Consider the following 21,460-nt stretch of genomic DNA (forward strand, 5'->3'; position numbering starts at 1 on the left):
ATAATTTTCACATCTGTCAACACTTGCTTTCTTTGGGATTGTAATTATTATATTCTTGTTGAAGTCTGAGGGTATTTCGCCTGTCTCATACATCTTGCTCACCAGATGGTAGGGTTTTGTTAGGCCAGGCTCTGCCAAGGCTGTCAGTAGGCCTAGTTCTAATGGAATGTTGTCTACTCCCGGGGACTCGTTTCGACTTAGGTCCTTCAGTGCTCTCTCAAACTCTTCACGCAGTATCATATCTCCTATTTCATCTTCATCTACATTCTCTTCCATTTCTGTTCTGTAATATTGTCTTCAAGAACATCGCCCTTTTTTTGGACTGTCTATATACTCCTTCCACCCTTCTGCTTTCCCTTCTTTGCTTAGAACTGGGTTTCCATCTGAGGTCTTGATATTCATGCAAGTGGTTCTCTTTTCTCCAAAGGTCTCTTTAATTTTTCTCTAGGCAGTGTCTATCTTACCCCTAGTGATATGTGCCTCTAATCCTTACATATGTCCTCGAGCCATCCCTGCTTAGCCGTTTGCACTTCCTGTCAAACTCATTTTTGAGACGTTTGTATTCCTTTTTGCCTGCTTCATTTACTGTATTTTTATATTTTCTCCTTTCATCAATTAAATTCAGTATCTCTTCTGTTACTCAAGGATTTCTATTAGCCCTCGTCTTTTTACCTACTTGATCCTTTGCTACCTTCACTATTTCGCCTCTCAAAGCTACCCGTTCTTCTTCTACTGTATTTCTTATCCCCCATTCTTGTCAATCGTTCCCAAGTGCTCTCTCTCTCAAACTCTCTACAAACTCTGGTTCTTTCAGTTTATCCAGTTCCCATTTCCTCAAATTCCCACCTTTTTGCAGTTTCTTAAGTTTTTAATCTACAGTTCATAACCAATAGATTGTGGTGAGGGTCCACATCTGCCCCTGGAAATGTCTTACAATTTAAAATCTGGTTCCTGAATCTCTGTCTTACCATTATATAATCTATCTGAAACCTGTCAGTATCTCCAGGCTTCTTCCATGTATACAACCTTCTTTCATGATTCTTGAACCAAGTGTTAGCTATGATTAAGTTATTCTTTGTGCAAAATTCTACCAGGCAGCTTCCTATTTCATTTCTCCCCCCCCCCCCCCCTCCCCCAATCCATATTCACCTACTATGTTTTTATATATTTTAAATATATGTGTGTGGCTACTGAAGCCAGAGACTGTGGTCATATGTTCATATGCGTGTGCTGAAAGCTCACATTCTGACAGCCTTTTTGTTGTACCTATCTGCAGCTCAGCATCTCTCTTATGACGACTAGCAACTATCCTTTCCATAATATTTTTTTCATTCCATCCTGATTTTCCATTGTCTGTGACTAAACTAAGTTTTGTAAAAGTTCTAAATTTTTTTTTCCAGTTTAAATTCTCATCAATAAGGACACACAAACTTTTTGCAGTTTCCACCCTATTTGTTTAGTTAGTTCATCATCATAGCTGTGGTGGAAAAAAATTGATGATAATGTCATAGGTAGTTTGACAGATGCCTTTCATTATGAGGGGAAACTATTGTTGGGGCTAAGATCTGAACCTGACAATGGCAGAGGAATCAGTCGTTCGTAGGTCAGGCTCCCTTGCCTGGATGTGGGTTGTGGAGGCAATGGTAAGGGGAGTCACGTGGCGGACCATTAGTGAAACGTTTCTGATTACAATAGTTCTTTTATTTTTATTTTATTTTTTTTTTTTTTTTGGGGGGGGGGGGGTATGTGTGTGAGAGCCGGCTGGCCAGTTCTTCTCCAACAGCAGCACTCCCACCCTCAGAAGGGACAATGGGTTGTAGAGAAGAGGTGTCACCATTAGGTAGTGATGAGTTCATTTGTTATGGTTTTCTTGATAAGTCAGCTCCTACAGGAGCCTAGCCAGAGCCATAATATTGCCAAGTTTCATAATTCATTAAGTGCAGGCTAGCTGCTTCTACGTAGTCAACTTCCTGAATAAATGCTCTTTCATAATGGATATTCACCCAAAGGATTATGATTTGTTTACATTTCTGAACAACAAACATTGTAACGTGTATTTCATAAGTTCACTTAAAAATACAAAGTTTTCCTCTTACTCTAATTGTTAGCATGAACCACATCATTCATTGGCTCTTTCTTTATCTAGATGTTATTTTTAAAGGTTAGTCCAGTCCTTTTCATGGTTGGTCCAGTCCATTGCTAATTGGTGCACTGGAAGCTTGATAGCTTCAGCAATTTTCCACTTGAAGTAGAAAGGCAGCGTCAGAACCACAACAGTACAGAAACTGGAACACACATGGGCACTGCTCATCATGGTGCTGCCACATGTGTTGGAATGTTTACTCGGCAGCAATATGATCTTTCTGCACAGCTAGCAGTTCATCCAGTGAATAATGGGGAAAGTGGTTTTAGAGTGTTGTTTAAGTACATTGGGTTCTGAGTCGGCACCAAGTGTAATGGTTTTTCCAGCCCGTGCAAAGGTTATGTCGTTTCCAGTGATACCACCACATGTGGAAAAGGAACCCATTTCACTCTCCATGTCTCTTCCTAAAAGATGCCTGTACATAGTTCATCATTACACAATGCACCCTTTCACCATGGCATGCCCCTATTCGACTTATACACTACACTGTCTAGCAGTCCTATTGCAAGATTTCACAGGAACTAATGCAAAATAAATTACCTAGACTAACAAATTACAGTAACTCCATTAGACAAAGACAGTGGCATAGCCATAACATGTTTTATACTCCAAAGCTGCTCCATGTACCTTGTGGAACTCAGCACTCACTGACATGACCTGAATGCATGTGGCGTCTCACATACATCTTGCCCTCTATCTTCTGTCTCAGGTGATGTCATCTCTATGACTTTGGATGACCCCTAATAACACATTAGAAATTTCTTCGGACCTTCCAAGCTTCCCAGATGCTCTCCTGTGAAACTTGCAAGACTAGTACTCCCAGAAGAAAGAATATTGCAGAGACATGGTCTGGCTCACTCACCAACAAAAGGCAACGGTCCTAAGTTCAAGTGTCAGTCCAGTACACAGTTATAGTCCGCCATCAAGTTTTGTATCAGCACACACTCAACTGAAAAGTATAACTGCCATTTTGGAAACATCCCCCAGGCTGTGGCTAAGCAATATCTCTGCAATATCCTTTCTACTGTGAAGTTTGGAAGATAGAAGATGAGGTACTGGCGGAAGTAAAGCTGTGAGGACGAGTCGTGAGTTGTGCTTGGTTAGCACAGTGGTAGTGCACTTGTTATGAAAGGCAAAGGTCCCAAGCTTGAATCTCAGTTAAGCACACAGTTGTTGATCAGCCAGGAAGTTTCAGGTGATGGCATCTGTCTACTGTATACTGCCCTGATAGACTTTGGCCAAGCACTTTTATGACCCCAGTTTTCCTGCTCAGACCATCTACATTGTCATGCTTCCTGCTAGATTTGTGCACTACCTCAATTGATTCATTTTAATGTCAGTTGAGCCAGTCTGTTTGAAGGATCTTTCAGTATTAATGGCCATTTTAATGCCGTCCATTACGACTTCGAATTTATTGCCATTCAGGTAACAGCGAAAGTACATGCGACTGTAGGTTAAGCTGAACATCATCATCCCTGTTATTTAGTAATTGTGTTTTGGCTTATTTAACACCCTTGATGCATGTGCAACCCGGTGCTCATTGCAGTATACTTCCTCATTCAGAATGCATTCCACTGCATGGTTGCTTGAATCACAGGACTGGGTAAACTCTCTTTCGCTATTTGTAAATGCTAACATCAGGCTAGTTGTTCATGCCTTTTTTAATCCTTTGAATGCGGACTGACTGTCACCTGTCCACTGAAATATCACAACCGTCTTCAACAAATGTGCCAGTGGGTTAGCAATGCCATCATTGACAAATTTTCTATAATGCTGTAATTATACAACCCTGAAAATGACTGCAGTGTTTGGAGTTTGTGGTGGCGAGAAATTATGGACTGCACATACTAATCTTGGGTCAGTCTTTATGCCTTCATGCCTATTTACATGGTGTAGATAGCTAACTTCTCCCAATTCAAGGTAACACTTTTCAGTATTCAGTGTTAAGCACAATGAACGCATTCTCTGAAACACTTCTTCCAGCACACTATGTGCGCTTCTTTCAATTCCTATAGAAAACAAAAACATTGTCCAAATAGACTATAAAGTGACATGGTATTTAATCCCTCAACACTTCTTCGAATAATTACTGAAATGTGATTGATGCATTCTTAAGTCTATGAGGCATCTGCTGATACTGATAATGCCCTGATGGAATGGTAAACACAGTATTTGGCTGGTCCTCTGCTAATACTTCCAACTGTTGGTAACCATGTTCCAGATCCATTGTTGAAAATACTTGCATTGACCCAGGTTGTCCAGTGTTTCTGTGACATTTGGTATGGAATATGTATCCATAACAGTTCTTGGCGAAGGTCAAAACTAGACCCGTCTGAGTTGGACCCATCCTGGACTCCCATATTGGCTATTGTTAACCCATACGACAAAACTACTTCATTGGCACTGAAACTACCCACACTAACTGGAAGCATGTATTTCCCATGCACATCGTGCATGTGTGCCACATTCATACACATAAAATAATGTTCTGATGGCTCTGTAACACACAAGATGTCACTCAGTAAGTCGGTATCTACTTTCACCCAGAGTAGTTTTCATGTGCTTTTTTGGCACTTTGTCATGCGAAATAAGCCTTAACAATTGTGTACACATTTTGATTGGTTCCACCTTCTTGCTTGGAGAACCTTGAGACAGCATATCATTTTCAGTGGTCTGTCCCAGTCGAAACAGTGTTCCACTCAGTTCAGCTGTGTGCTGCCATGGATCAACAACTTTTGTGTGATGCTTAGTCAAGAAATCCAACCAAAGGATTGTGCAGTGTCCCTCACTTACATACAGCAACAATTTCGTGTGCTTTCAAAAATTCCTTGCTTTAATACAAAAATTAGACAATGTTGACCCCAGTGATGCCACTTCATTGTTCCCTAATCCCAGTAATTCGTAACGGGAGGAATGCCATCACTTCTTACCCAAGAGTTCTAGACTTGCTACTGACACATGAGCCCCTGGTCCACCAAAAACTAATGTTCCATACCAATTACCATGCCAACTAAGTAACACTCCGCCTGTACATATAGTTTTGTAGTGCTGATTTTCACTGTGAATGTCTTCTGGTAGTTGTGGATTCCCATTAGTGTGTAATGACACTCTGTGAACCTGTTTTCTGTTCCTACAATCCCATGCATAGTGTCATACCAGTCCAAACTGATAACACTTTCGTTGGCGGCATTGCTTCAGAGTATGGCCTACAAATCCACAGCTGTATCATTTTACTGCTGAGGAAAAAGTGCTTCACTTATCCTGCACTCGTGTTGCTATACCTACCTCTAGCTGCACAGCAACCTTAATAGCAGCAGGAAAATCCTTTGTGTTTACCATCTGCACACTGCTCAACATATCAGTTGGAACCCCCCCCCCCCCCCCAAAAAAAAAAAAAAAAAAAAAAAAAAAATCTTGGCCCTCCATGATCTTCCTCTTGGAGGATAATTTTGCCGGCCATCTCGTTCTACATGAGTTCATAAGTTTGCACATTTATTTTGCTGTACCTATTTGAGAATGTTTCCGATGATTCACTGTTTTTGAAACATCCCATTGAGTTGGTTCCTAAGAAATGCCACCAGGAGCCTCGCAGCTCTGTTGCGAGTACGTGCTTTGCTACCATGGGGCCCCAGCATTTGCAACACTTTCTTTCCTGTGCTGCAAGCCTGTACTTTCACTATCCCATTCCCCCTCTGTCTTTCCATCAAATCGGACCTGGTACATGATTAGGATCCTAGTTTTTCATTTCATTTCTTGTGCTCTCTATACTGTTTCATTAATAAATGTGTGGTTCTCATTGTTGGGATTCACCTGTGATCACTTTACCAAATTTTTCAGAAGTGCAGATTGTACGGGAAAGATTGCCCAATTTCATGTTGTTACACCTTTGTGCTTTTCCACATTAGCTCCCTTCCTTTCCTGTTAGGTAGTATGCTTGGGGGGGGGGGGGAGAGTCATCAAGTACCTGCATGGTGGTTGCCCCCTGATCAAGTAGGGACTGCACTGTTAGTGCCCGGGCTGGAAACTCCCCATGTATGCCAAGGAGTATGTGACCATCATGACTGTGACACAGGAACTCCGAGCAACGGATTACTCTCAGGGTAGCCGTTGCTGAGGCTGGATGGTGTCCATGGGGAGAGCCACCATTTTGAATGGGTGGCACCATGGTGAATGATTTGCATGTGAAATGGATGAAGCTTTCTTCCACTGGTAATCATAGGGCCCCAGCAGTCTCTTCTGGAGGAAAGAACTTGTTCAACACGGAGAGATATGACCCCAAAATGTTTCCTTCCTTGGCTCTGCCGTGGGAGACACTTATGACTAAGTGGCAAGCAGAGAATACTCCCCCCAGACCTGGTTTGTACAATGTCAGATGGGGATTCTTTTTTGGCCGCAAAGCCTTTATTCTTTGTAGAGAATATAGATGACAAGTTTGGGGAACTTGCAGCCATCTTCAAAATGCAGAGTGGGCCAGTATTGATTAAAACAGCATCTCCTGTCCAGGCACATGTGTTGCTCACTTGTGACAAGCTGGGTGGCATTCCTGTGACTATCAGTCCTCATAATAGTCTAAACATGGTTCAAGGCATCACTTTCCTTAGTGACCTCCTCTTGCAGTGTGATAAGCTACGCACAGCTTGGAGCGATTGGGTGTACACTGTGACCATCATGTATGTAGGAGGGCAAAGGACAATAGGATTGCTACTAGGGCATTCATCTTGGCCTTTGAGGGCAATTCGTTGCTTGAGAAGGTCAAGGTTGTGTATACTGATATGATGTGAAACCATATGTTCCCTCCCAGTGCAGTGCTTCAAATGCACAAAAGCCGGGCACATGCCTTCGTGTTGCAACACCAGCCCAGTCTGTAGGAATTGATAATGACTATTGTATGCAGATGTTCCTTGTGCCCTCCCCTATCCGTGTCAACAGTCAAGCACCATTCACCCTGCTGATCAGACTGCACCGTCTTTATACAGGATTTTAAGATTCTGGACAGACTAACATACCAAGAGGCCAAGAGAAAGTATGAATGTCTACATCCTGCACACATGAAAATGACTTTTGCTACAGCTACGACAATGTTGCCCTCTCCGAGGATGGTACATTGCCCATAATGCTTCCTACAGCGGGTCCTCAAGGACTGCTTGACAGTGCATGCCTGCCCCCCTGACAGTTGGGGGCTCTACTCTTGCTGCTTTCTCCACACCCATTTTGGGAGCAGTGGCTCTCCACCAACAGGGGATGTCAATCCACATCCCTCAGCCGAGGATGCATCACCCTCCTCTGGCTTCCCAAACCAGTAAGAGGTCTCTCAGGACACTCCCCTCGTTGCTTTCTGCTGGTCTGTACACGAATATCAGCCAGTGTCTGAATGAGCCACAAGTTACTGGTCATAGGGCTTTCCAATTTTCCTCAGCCTCAGAAATTAATTCAGAGAAGCCCTCCCAGCTATGTAAACCCCCGAAGAAGAAGAAATATAAAAAGAAGTCTCGCAAGACAAAGGAGATTCCATTGGCCGCCATGCCACCAGATCCCAAATGCTCCACTTCTGTGGCCGAGGCGGAGATCATGGTGGCCCCTGAGGCTCCAGATTGCACCACACAGTGTGTCTCAGAACATGTGCGTGTCCCTCAACAGATGGCACCAGTTGACCCTAGGCATAACCTGTCTCCTTGGTCCCTTCACGGCCTGATGAAATACCACCGTCATGATTCTCCAGTGCAATTTAGCAGATTTTTCCATCATCTGACTAAGGTACAACACCTCTTAAGCTCCTCTCTTGCTTTCTGCAATGCCCTAAAGCAAACTTGGTTTGGTGGCAACACAGACCCCTTTCCTTTGTGGTTTCCAGAGATATTTTAAGAGTGGCCCTGACTATGATAGGGTGTTGGGTGAAGTTTGCACATATGTTCTGGACTCTGTATGTGCCTCTTGATATAATTTTGGAGGCTGTGGCTGTTCAGGTGAAGGCATCTCAAGATTTTTATCTTCTGTAATGTTTATCTCCCTCCCAATGGTGGAGTGTCTCAGAACATGTGTTGTCTGCATGGTTTGTCAGCTCCGCCCCCCCCCCCCCCCCTTTCACATGCCCAACCCCCACCCCCATCCCCGTCCCCGTTCTCTAATATTAGGTGACTTCAGTGCCCTTAAGGGGTCTTGTCCATGACAAGAATTTTTGCTGTACACCGGGCCGCGTTTTTAGTGATACATTGTACACTACTGGCCATTAAAATTGCTACAACATGAAGATGATGTGCTACAGATGCGAAATTTAACCGACAGGAAGAAGATGCTGTAATATGCAAATGATTAGCTTTTCAGAACATTCACACAAGGTTGGCGCCGGTGGCAGCAACTACAACGTGCTGACATGATGAAAGTTTCCAACCGGTTTCTCATACACAAACAGCAGTTGACCGGTGTTGCCTGGTGAAACGTTGTTGTGATGCCTCGTGTAAGGAGGAGAAATGCATACCATCACATTTCCGACTTTGATAAAGGTCGGATTGTAGCCTATCGTGATTGCGGTTTATCATATCGCAACATTGCTGATCGCGTTGGTTGAGATCCAATGACTGTTAGCAGAATATGGAATCAGTGGGTTCAGGAGGATAATACGGAATGCCGTGCTGGATCCCAACAGCCTCGTATCACTAGCAGTCGAGATGACAGGCATCTTATTCGCATGGCTGTAACGGATCGTGCAGCCACGTCTCGATCCCTGAGTCAACAGATGGGGACGTTTGCAAGACAACAACCATCTGCACAAACAGTTTGACAACGTTTGCAGCAGCTTGGACTATCAACTTGGAGACCATGGCTGCGGTTACCCTTGATGCTGCATCACAGACAGGAGCGCCTCCGATGGTGTACTCAGTGACGAACCTGGTTGCACGAATGGCAAAACGTCATTTTTTCAGATGAATCCAGGTTCTGTTTACAGCATCATGATGGTCGCATCCAAGTTTGAGACATCGTGGTGAACGCACATTGGGAAAGTGTATTTGTCATCGGCATACCGGCGTATCACCCGGCGTGATGGTATCCGGTGCCATTGGTTACACGTCTCGGTCATCTCTTGTTTGCATTGACGGCACTTTGAACAGTGGATGTTACATTTCAGGTGTGTTACGACCAGTGCCTCTACCCTTCAATTGATCCCTACGAAAACCTGCATTTCAGCAGGATAATGCACGACCGCATGTTGCAGGTCCTGTACGGGTATTTCTGGATACAGAAAATGTTCGACTGCTGCCCTGGCCAGCTCATTCTCCAGATCTCTCACCAATTGAAAACGTCTGGTCAGTGGTGGCCAAGCAACTGGCTCGTCACAATTTCTCCAGTCACTACTCTTGATGAACTGTGGTATTGTCTTGAAGCTTCATGGGCAGCTGTACCTGTACACACCACCCAAGCTCTGTTTGACTCAATGCCCAGGTGTATCAAGGCTGTTATTACGACCAGAGGTGGTTGTTCTGTGTACTGATTTCTCAGGATCTATGCACTCAAATTGCGTGAAAATGTAATCACATGTCAGATCTAGTATAATATATTTGTCCAATGAATACCCGTTTATCATCTGCATTTCTTCTTGGTGTAGCAATTTTAATGGCCAGTAGCATATCTTACGAGAGTGCAATGCAAATGCTTCAGCGCCTGTGAATACAGAAGGTAATTCCCCCGGAATATTCTAGAGTGGCGTGGTTGGAGGTACATTTAGTGTGTTCTTCTGCAACATTTTCCATAAAGACAGTTCTTATATATTTTGCAGTTAACACATTGTGTGTTACGGGGCGATCACTCTGTTGTATAAATAACTCTAAAGCCAAGATCATTTAAATACTGTTTACTAGATGGCCGGTTTCAACACACTAGAGGTGCCATCATCAGATCTGAAGTTTCTTATGTACTTGAGTCACAGTCTTTCCATAAGCACCAGTAGCCACAAAGAATAAAATTACGATTTGCATCCACTATTGCCATCAGGAGGACTGGATAGTAAGTTTTGTAATTGACAGAAAAGTTACAACAACTTTCTTCTGATTTTATAAACATCATGTATTTACCATCAATGGCCACTATGTAGTTCGAAAAATTTGCAGTAATTTCAAACTGACACAGTGTATTGATCCAGATATATATATATATATATATATATATATATATATATATATATATATATATATATATATATATATATATATATATATATATATATATATATAAAAAAATATAAAAAAAACAAAGATGAGGTGACTTACCGAACGAAAGCACTGGCAGGTCGATAGACACACAAACATACACACAAAATTCAAGCTTTCGCAACACACTGTTGCCTCATCAGGAAAGAGGGAAGGAGAGGGGAAGACGAAAGGAAGTGGGTTTTAAGGGAGAGGGTAGGGAGTCATTCCAATCCCGGGAGCGGAAAGACTTACCTTTGGGGGAAAAAAGGACAGGTATACACTCGCACACACGCACATATCCATCCACACATACAGTCACAAGCAGACAATCTGTTACCCCCGGAAACCATCCTTATAACCATTGATGCCACTTCCTTATACACAAATATCCCGCACGTCCAGGGCCTCGCTGCGATGGAGCACTTCCTTTCACGCCGATCACCTGCCACCCTACCTAAAACCTCTTTCCTCATTACGTTAGCCAGCTTCATCCTGATCCACAACTTCTTCACTTTTGAAGGCCAGACATACCAACAATTAAAGGGAACAGCCATGGGTACCAGGATGGCCCCCTCGTACGCCAACCTATTCATGGGTCGCTTAGAGGAAGCCTTCTTGGTTACCCAGGCCTGCCAACCCAAAGTTTGGTACAGATTTATTGATGACATCTTCATGATCTGGACTCACAGTGAAGAAGAACTCCAGAATTTCCTCTCCAACCTCAACTCCTTTGGTTCCATCAGATTCACCTGGTCCTACTCCAAATCCCATGCCACTTTCCTTGATGTTGACCTCCACCTGTCCAATGGCCAGCTTCACACGTCCGTCCACATCAAACCCACCAACAAGCAACAGTACCTCCATTACGACAGCTGCCACCCATTCCACATCAAACGGTCCCTTCCCTACAGCCTAGGTCTTCGTGGCAAACGAATCTGCTCCAGTCTGGAATCCCTGAAGCATTACACCAACAACCTGACAACAGCTTTCGCATCCCGCAACTACCCTCCCGACCTGGTACAGAAGCAAATAACCAGAGCCACTTCCTCATCCTCTCAAACCCAGAACCTCCCACAGAAGAACCACAAAAGTGCCCCACTTGTGACAGGATACTTTCCGGGACTGGATCAGATTCTGAATGTGGGTCTCCAGCAGGGATACGACTTCCTCAAATCCTGCCCTGAAATGAGATCCATCCTTCATGAAATCCTCCCCACTCCACCAAGAGTGTCTTTCCGCCGTCCACCTAACCTTCGTAACCTCTTAGTTCATCCCTATGAAATCCCCAAACCACCTTTCCTACCCTCTGGCTCCTACCCTTGTAACCGCCCCCGGTGTAAAACCTGTCCCATGCACCCTCCCACCACCACCTACTCCAGTCCTGTAACCCGGAAGGTGTACACGATCAAAGGCAGAGCCACGTGTGAAAGCACCCACGTGATCTACCAACTGACCTGCCTACACTGTGACGCATTCTATGTGGGAATGACCAGCAACAAACTGTCCATTCGCATGAATGGACACAGGCAGACAGTGTTTGTTGGTAATGAGGATCACCCTGTGGCTAAACATGCCTTGGTGCACGGCCAGCACATCTTGGCACAGTGTTACACGGTCCGGGTTATCTGGATACTTCCCACTAACACCAACCTATCCGAACTCCGGAGATGGGAACTTGCTCTTCAATATATCCTCTCTTCCCGTTATCCACCAGGCCTCAATCTCTGCTAATTTCAAGTTGCCGCCACTCACACCTCGCCTGTCATTCAACAACATCTTTGCCCCTGCACTTCTGCCTCGACTGACATCTCTGCCCAAACTCTTTGTCTTTAAATATGTCTGCTTGTGTCTGTATATGTGTGGATGGATATGTGTGTGTGTGCGCGAGTGTATACCCGTCCTTTTTTCCCCCTAAGGTAAGTCTTTCCGCTCCCGGGATTGGAATGACTCCTTACCCTCTCCCTTAAAACCCACATCCTTTCGTCTTTCCCTCTCCTTCCCTCTTTCCTGATGAGGCAACAGTTTGTTGCGAAAGCTTGAATTTCATGTGTATGTTTGTGTTTGTTTGTGTGTCTATCGACCTGCCAGCACTTTCGTTCTGTAAGTCACATCATCTGTGTTTTTAGATTTATTTTTCCCACGTGGAATGTTTAAAACACAAACACACACACACAAAATTTCAAGCATTCGCAACCCACGGTTGCTTCGTCAGGAAAGAGGGAAGGAGAGGGGAAAGATGAAAGGATGTGGGTTTTAAGGGAGAGGGTAAGGAGTCATTCCAATCCCGGGAGCGGAAAGACTTACCTTAGGAGGAAAAAAGGACAGGTATACACTCGCACACACACACACACACACACACACACACACACACACACACACACACACATATATCCATCCACACATATACAGACACAAGCAGACATATTTAAAGGCCTTTATGGGAGTGTAATCTGGCTAGGGTGAAGGCATGTTTGCGGAGGGAATGTAAATAAAATTTAATGGGGTCATTGTAGGGATGGTGTGAGGTTGACATGGTATTAGAAGGTGGAAAGGGTAACATGAGGCTAAAGTGCAAAAAAAAAATATATATATATAGGGAGAGAGAAAGGTGTGAAAAAAGTCGAAAAAGTGTTGGTTTGATATGAGCTATGTTGATCCTGTGCTGAACTTAGGTTGGTGAACAACGATGGGTACAAAGGTTAGGTAGTTCTGTTGCCTCCAAAACACGTTAAAGGGTGGGGAAATTCAGGAAAATTTTGAAAAAACTGCGTGTAAATGTATTCAAAGGACTGGTTATGTGCTGGCAGATTATGAAAATGAGGCTAACAATTGTCTGACGAAGAAATAATAACGTTTAAACCTGTGGGAAGCTGCTAAAAAATGATCGGTTATGTGCGAAAAAATGGGAATGGAAATAAAACGAAAGTTGTTGGAAATAGCTGAAATGGTTGTTTAATGGGTGAAAGGAACTGAAGCTGTGAATTAGTATTCATGAGTTTACAAGAAATGTTTGTAAACTGGGAACAGTGGATTTTATAGCAGCAGTAATGTTGAAAGCGTTAAAAATTTTTAGGTTATGATTTGGAAGTAAATTGCGTATTATTGAGTATATTTAGGCAGGATAAAATGTATGGTAGATTATGGAAAAAGGGAAGATGAATACAAAGTGAAACTACTTGTACAAACAAAAAGAGAAAGTAGAGAAAGTAAGATTTCGAAATGCAACAGTGACAATAACAAACGTAATTGTTGGGTTCAAATTAATGATATAAATAAAATAGAAAGAAACATTCCACATGGTAAAAATATATTAAAAACAAAGATTCCATGACTTACCAAACGGGAAAGTGCTGGTAGATAGGCACAATAAAAAAACACAAACACACACACAAAATTTCAAGCTTTCGCAACCCACGGTTGCTTCGTCAGGAAAGAGGGAAGGAGAGGGAAAAATGAAAGGATGTGGGTTTTAAGGGAGAGGGTAAGGAGTCATTCCAATCCTGGGAGCGGAAAGACTTACCTTAGGGGGAAAAAAGGACAGGTATACACACACACACACACACACACACACACACACACACACACACACACATATACATCCACACATATACAGACACAAGCAGACATATTTAAAGGCCTGCATCACATGAACACCAATCTTATGCCAGTACATCATTGTGCCAATCATCACGGCCTAATCAACACAACTATTCACTGTACACTCCTGCCAAATGTTCCCATAGTTTCAGCTGCACCTGATGGAGATACATAGTTGGAATTGTATATAAGTCTTCCTTCTACATTGTTTAAATTTTCAGAGCTTTTCGAATTTTGCAAAAAACTAACAGCGATATTTCATCTTAATATAAATAAGATAATTTTATTCACTGACTTTCAACTTGGTCTGAAAACAGGTCTTTTTAAATTGTGGTGTTCATTTTTGCACAGAAAATAAATATTTCCTAATAAGTAAATTTTAATTTATTGCTTACTCACCTCTGTGTCGCTGCAAGCATTTCTGGAGCAGAAATGTAGTTTCACACGCTGGTGTCTTCATGTTGCAAATGAGTTCATGAGATTGACAATAATTTGTCAAACATTTTTTCTGACATCCTGAAAAAATTAACATGACTTGTGTCATTCTCTTGTAATTTTTCATGGCATAATCTGTATCACTTCAGGCAGGGGGGTTACCTTCTTAGTCTCAGATTTTATTGAGTTTAGCATATGTTAAAATTCAGGAATAAGTAAGAAACACGTGTTTTTTTTTTTTTAAATTCCTGCCCCGAGATAGAGTCCTCCAAAGATGACACTGCACATACCATTTTGACAATGCGAATTTCGGGAAAAATTTTAAAATGCTATATCTCTGGAACAGTTTTAGATTTTTTTTTTTATTATTTGAAGATAATTGCATTATGGTTACAAAAAAATCCTCCATATGGACCTATCTGTCAAAGTTCTTTTAGTACAGCATTCTGAACATTTTTTTATACTATATGGATTTTTTTTTTTTTTTTTTTTTCAAAATTGCCAATCCATAAAATTTTGATATTTTCCCTGTTGATTAGTACCATATAGTTCTACATTCCCTGAAAAGGAGAGCTTCCACTTTTAAGTTGGACAGGTTTTGTTTTAAAGAAACCATTTTTTTTTTTACTTTCAAGGGTAATGTATGTCTCTACTGAAGTTGTTTCTTACTAAATTCTTTGTTACAATGTTTATTTCTATTGTCTTCGTTGCAGTTATTTCTTATCAGTTTCTTTGTTGCAGTTATTTCTTTTCACTTGCATTTTTGCAGATATTTCTTACACTTTGTAGTGGTTGTTCATTGCAGAGTTTGTATTGCAGTTGTTCAGTGCTAATTTGTTTACTGAAGAGGCTTCTAAGAAATCTGAGACCATGCAGTGAGTTCTGTATTTTCGAGAGGAATGCAGTGTGTTTTGTGTCTTCTAACTGGGGCCACAGGAGAGTGAAGTGTGCTGACTTTTTGAATATTCATAAAAGAGTGATGTATAAGACAAACAAAAAAAAACAGACTTTGTTCAGGTTGGGAATAAGTGTTCTGATTTGAAGTCTGTTTCAAAATGAAGATGTTTCAAGTGGTGACTTTTTGTGTTCTAAATGTTCTGACAAAAGAACAACAATGATAGTATCTGAACAAGATGAAGCCTCCCATGGTGCAGATGATGCAGATTTTGCATCAGTAGAGGAAGTTTCAAGTGGTGACTTTTTGTGTTCTAAATGTTCTGACAAAAGAACAACAATGATAGTATCTGAACAAGATGAAGCCTCCCATGGTGCAGATGATGCAGATTTTGCATCAGTAGAGGAAGAATTAAATACTCTGAATCAGTCAACTACAGAGGTAGGTGATAGTCCTGTTAAGAAACCGTGGTCAGTGAAGTCGAGTCATAAGCTCTATGCATCAAGAAAGCATAGAGAAATTACTAAAGCTATGGATGAATACACTACAGCAAAACTGACCACACTCTTCAAAGTAGAAGTTCCATCTTCAGAAGAAAATGAACCAAAGCACTCTTGCACCTCTTGCTAGGAATTTTGCACAAATATCAATTCAGTTGTTGAATATTGTGCATCCTACAGTGGAAAGGTGCAAGTTTTAACTATTTTCAAAGAAAAATTTTTTAAACCAAATCCCTTCAGTATCAAAGTATATGGTAGACAAATCAAGAAATGTGAGGTCTGTAAAAGGAGTCTTTGGAAGACCAGATCCGTATTATGGTCATCCTGTAAAAGCAACGCCAGTTCAAATAGTGCAGTCATTTTATCTGGAAGATAAATGGGACTGTTCTCACCAGAATGCCAACAAAAATACACTATAACTGTAACAGTTTAAGCTCAAAAAGTTGTGAAAGTGAAGAGATACGTGACTCACAGTATTAAAGAAACTTTTGCAATTTGTAAGAGCAACTGTACAACTTCACATATTGGAAGATCAAAATTTTATCCACTACATCCTAAGTGGGTAGTTCCACACTCACCTATAGATGCCTGTTTATGTGTGTACTGCACAAATTTTGAACTTTGTGTGGTAACTTTGAAGAACTTACTGGAGCATGTAACATATGACACCTTGGTTGGTTGTGTGAAGTCATTAGTAGTCTGTGTCATAAAGCAAGAGATTTGTTTGTTTCAAGAATGTGGTGACTGCCCTGGAAAGGGAGGACTGTCTTTACAAACACTTGGCCTGGAAGACGTAGCAGATAACTCTGCAGAAATTACATGTGCGACATGGGAGGAAAATAAACTAATTAAGGAAAGTGTTGCCTTTGACAGTTTCATTGGCGAACTTGGTAAATGGTCAGTGAAAGCAGTAACACACCAACATCTGAAGAAATTGTAACTCTCCCACAAGAAGCACAAGGCTATCATTGAAGTAATTGCCAGGTTTCAATTTTTACAGGAGTGACATATTTTCAAAACAAGACCACAAGTGTAGCAGTTATAAGTGATGACACAGGACATGACTCAGCACATGCTTTGTTAACAATGCGCAAAATTCTTCAACTGCAAACAGGGGCAAAGAAGATCATTATTTCTGATGGTGCTCCTAGTCATTTTAAAAATCGTTACCAGCTGTTTGAACTGAGTAAGTTGCTTGTGCCAACTGACTGGATATACAGTGCTACTGGTCATGGGAAGGGGCCTTGTGATGGTGTAGGAGACCTCCTGAAGCATCATGCTACAAAACATAATCTTTCCAGGCCAAATACAGCTGTGATTCAGAATGCTGAGGATTTTACGAGAGTCGTGAAATCTTACACATCCACAGCCCTCATTCTTTTGTCCAAAGAGGAAATCGAAGAATTCCATGAACAGAAAAAAGAAGAATGGTCCAAACAAACTACTCCTGTGAAAGGAAATCGGAAGACACAAAGTGATGGGCAAACTCCTTGCACGCACTTTAAAGAGCAAGAAAAAAGAAATTTTGTTTGTTTGGCCAACACCTCAAAACCAGCAGGATAATATTCAGATTCACAACCTGAGAAGGGGGATGTTTGTAGCATGTACGTATGACTGTGACTGGTGAATTGCAGAGATTATAGACAAAAGTTATGAGTTAAACGAAATTGTAGTGAACTTCATGTTACCACATGCACCAGCGGCTGGATATAGGTTTCAAGCTGAAGGACAGCAACAATGCCATCAGTGCTCACTTCCTGATGTGTTTTAAAGATTGTAAGTGCTCCAGTTCCTGTTGGTTCAATAGGAAGGCATCACTTTATATCAATGGAAGATACTGAAGCAGTGGAACAAATTTTTAATTCATTGACTGGCTGATTTCAGTACAAAACAGAGTACACAGAAGTTGTGTAAATTGAAACCTTTAAGTCTTCGGACCTTTCACATACATTTAGGAACCATTTAATATGCTTGAGAAATGAGTCTCTTACTCATCTTTCAAAACTAAAATCATGTTAAATAAGGCTAGGTTTTGATTTTTATGAGCCTGTTATGTGATAATGTGGTAATAAAACAGGTTTTACTTATGGCAAAAATTTCAATTGTTCATAAAACCTGTGCAACCTAAAAGTGGAAGCTCTCCTTTTCAGGGAATGTAGAACTATATGGTACTAATCAACAGAAAAAAAATCAAAATTTTATGGATTGGCATTTTTGAAAAAAAAAAAAAAAAAAAAAAAATAACCAACATAAATTCTAATAAAAAGTTCAGAATGCTATAGCAAAAGAACTTTTACAGATCAGTCCAAATGGAGGATTTTCTCTGTAATCATAAAGCAATTATCTTTCTGGTTAAAAAAATGAAATAAATAAAAAAAAACCAACAAGATATCTAGAACTGTTCCAAAGATACAGCATTTTAAAATTTTTTCCGAAATTCACATCGTCAAAATGGTATGCACAGTGTCATCTTAGGAGGACTGTAACTTGAAAGAGAAATGTTTTTGGAGAAAACAAAAAAATATGTTTTCCTTACTTAGTCCTGTATATTAACATACGCTAAATGAAATAACGTCGGAGACTATGAAGGTAAGATTTTTTTCCTAGCCAGCCTGAATTGATATGGACTATGCCTCATATAAATTTAAATTGATCTTGTAATGCAGCGTGCACCCAATACTTCCTATGTCTATGCTGTTTCTTTTTATAAAAATAATAGAGTGCAACAAGAGCATTAACATCCATATTATTCATCCTACCAATCCCTTGTACTGAGCTCGACTACAGTATTTCCAGTGCACATGCTGCCTTCTTTTCAAGGCCACCCATGAGTCCAAAATGACATGTGGTAGTGACCTCTTCCCAGTCTCCCTGTCTCTCCCTCAGCATTGGGCACCTGCCTAGATGGGCTCTCAACAGTGCCAACTGGAATATTTTCACCTCAATTGTCATTCTTAGCTGCCCGCGGCATGGAGTTATTGACACATCTGTCCACAGTGCGACAGCAGCCATTCTGTCGGTAGCCGACTTAATGATCCCCTATACATCAGGATCTCCACCATCGGAAGACAGTACCTTGGTCGACCACAGAAATCTCTGAGGCAATTACAGATCACAGGCAGGCTCTCCAACACCATAAGCAGCATCCATCGATGGAGCACCTCATTGCCTTTAAGTGACTGTGTGCATGGATCCGCCACCTAATAAAACAAGAGAAGCAAGAATGCTGGGAATAGTACATTTCAGTCATTGCACCCCATAACCCTCCTTCCCAGGTTTGGGTGAAGATAAGATGCCTCTACAGATACCACTACCTCATATTTCATTGATCAGTGCTGTCTCCACTGATCCAGATTCTGTCGCTGCCTTCACTGATCCAGACGCTGTCACTGAATATTTTGCTCTGCATTATGCTCGAGTCTCTGCGCCTGAGAACTATCAACTTGCTTTTCGTGTTCTCAAACAGTGGTTGGAGTGAATGCACTTATCCTTCACTAAACACCACTGGGAGCCCTATAATGCTTTATTCAGTAAGTGGAAATTCTTCAGTATCCTAGCCCATTGCCCTGATACAGCGCCAGTGCCAGAGCGCGTCCATAACCGAATGCTCAAACACATGTTTGTGGTTTCTCTTTGACATCGCCTCTTGAACACTATCTAGAGTGAAGGTGAGTTTTCATCTCAATGCACCCTGCGGGTTGGGGGATTAGAATAGACCCAAGGTATTCCTACCTGTTGTAAGAGGTGCCTAAAATAGTCTCCTCCTTTTTGGCCATGTAAGTTAATAGTCCCCTTTTATGATTTGACCACCACATTTTCAAAATTTTTCAGAAGTGTGGGCCATTTGAGAAAGGATGCCTTATGTGGTGCATCCATAATGCTCTTTGACCTCCTGACCTATTATTGTCATGACTCTGCAACTCCACCTGTAATCCAGCTATTTGTGTGAGGACACCTTACTGGGTGCATCCTCTACATTTGTTGTCTGCTGTCCTCTTCTGCACCCACACCTGGTATCCACCACAGTAACCAGCCTATCATGGAGGGGTTATCATGTACCCTCTTGGTTGTAGCAGCCTGACAACACAGGGATCGCACTGCTGATGCCTGAGCTGCAAACTCCCCACATATGCTAAGAAATAGGTGCCCCTCTTCTTGGGTCATCAGGATTCCCAGCAATGGCCATCACACCAGGTGGTGTTTACTGTGGCTGGGTGGCACCCGTGAGGAGAGTCCCTGATTGGAATTGGTGGCTTCAGAGCAGGTGACTCGTAGTGAAGGGGACCAAGTCCTCTTTTGCTGGAGGCCGAATGGCCCCAGCAGTCCCTAAGAAGGGAAGGCTAGACTTCATTGCCAAGTAGTATGACCCAAAATCGTTCCCCTCCCTAGGTACACCATGGGAGGAACATAGGGCTACAGAACAAAAGAGAACCATATTCGCCTCAGTACTTAGTTTCCAGCAGAACAGATGGTGGGTACTTTCTGGCTACAAAACCTCTCTTTCTGTTGAAAAGCTAGGGGATAAGTTTGGGGAAGTGGTGGTACTGCCAAAAATAAGAAATGGGCCAGTCCTGAGTCAGACAGCATCCCCAGCCCAGTCACAGGTACTGTTCGCCTTTGACAAGCTAGGTGACATTCCCATTTCGGTCACTCCCCATAAAAGCCTAAACATGGTCCAGAGCATTTTTTTTTCATTGAGATATCCTTTTGCAGTCCAATGACGAGCTACACTTCAGTTTAGACTGATGGGGTATTCACTTCGTCTGGCAGCTCTATAGCGAACCTAAAAATAATAGGGTTACTACCAGTGCCTTCGTCTTGACCTTTGTGGGTGATTCATTACTGGAAAAAGTCAAGGTGATCGTATACCAATGTGATGTAAAACCATACATCCCACCCCCAATGCGGTGCTTTAATTGCTGGAAATTTGGGCCTGACACTCGTCTCAATCTGTTTTCACACAGGCGCTAAAAACCTTGCTGTTGTGCGCCCATACAAACATGTCCACGTCCATGTCCATGTTGCCCTTAAGCAGTGTGGACCCTCACTCTTTGTAGGTATTGGGGATATTACAAAAATCTTAATGACTGTAACAGGATGTCAGGTGGAGTGTTTACACATGTCCTTACCTCTGTCTATAGTGAAGCTGTGCCCCTTCAAACAACTTTAGAGCCTGAAGCTGTCAGGGTGAGGACAACACAGCAAATTGCCATTTGCAATGACTACATGCCTCCAAATAGTGAAGTATCACAAAATTCTATTGGCTGCACTAATTTCTCATTTCCCTGCACCTTTCTTACTTTTGGGTGATATCAGTGCCTATAACTCAGTGGGATGGAACCACGATTACTGGCTGTGATAAAGATTTTGAGAATCTACTTACTCAACTCAAGCTTTGTTTCTTAAATACAGATGTACCCACTCATTTCATTGTGGTACATAGCATATACTCAGCCACAGATCTTTCAGTTTGCAGTTGTGGCCTTCTACCACATATCCACTGGAGAGTTCATGATGACTTGTGTGGTGTTGACCCTTTCCATTCTTCCTGTCCCTCCCCCAATGTCCCTCACCTGGACATTTGCCCAAATGGGCTCTTATCAAGGCTGACTCAGACGCTTTCACACTGCTATGATTGTTGAATTTCCATTGCATGGCAGCGTTGATGTGGGATACAGAATGTTACTACAACCATTGTTTCTGCAGC

The 21,460-nt window shown here is 42.0% G+C and overlaps 2 protein-coding genes across 2 annotated transcripts in view; one reads left to right on the forward strand and one right to left on the reverse strand.

Moving 5' to 3' along the window:
- Positions 1 to 21,460, forward strand: part of LOC126480306 (RNA helicase aquarius) — a 346,791-nt gene that overhangs the window by 2,128 nt on the left and 323,203 nt on the right. The gene's annotated exons all lie outside the window — the stretch shown is intronic.
- LOC126480322 (probable G-protein coupled receptor Mth-like 5) overlaps positions 1 to 21,460 on the reverse strand; it is a 125,441-nt gene that overhangs the window by 1,780 nt on the left and 102,201 nt on the right. The window contains exon 5 of the mRNA XM_050103857.1: positions 14,323 to 14,439. Within this exon, the coding sequence (XP_049959814.1) occupies positions 14,397 to 14,439 (43 nt within the window). The 3' untranslated portion in view covers positions 14,323 to 14,396. The remainder of the gene's footprint in view (positions 1 to 14,322; positions 14,440 to 21,460) is intronic.

Source organism: Schistocerca serialis, chromosome 1, assembly GCF_023864345.2.
Source record: "Schistocerca serialis cubense isolate TAMUIC-IGC-003099 chromosome 1, iqSchSeri2.2, whole genome shotgun sequence".
Classification (NCBI taxonomy): Eukaryota; Metazoa; Arthropoda; class Insecta; order Orthoptera; family Acrididae; genus Schistocerca; species Schistocerca serialis.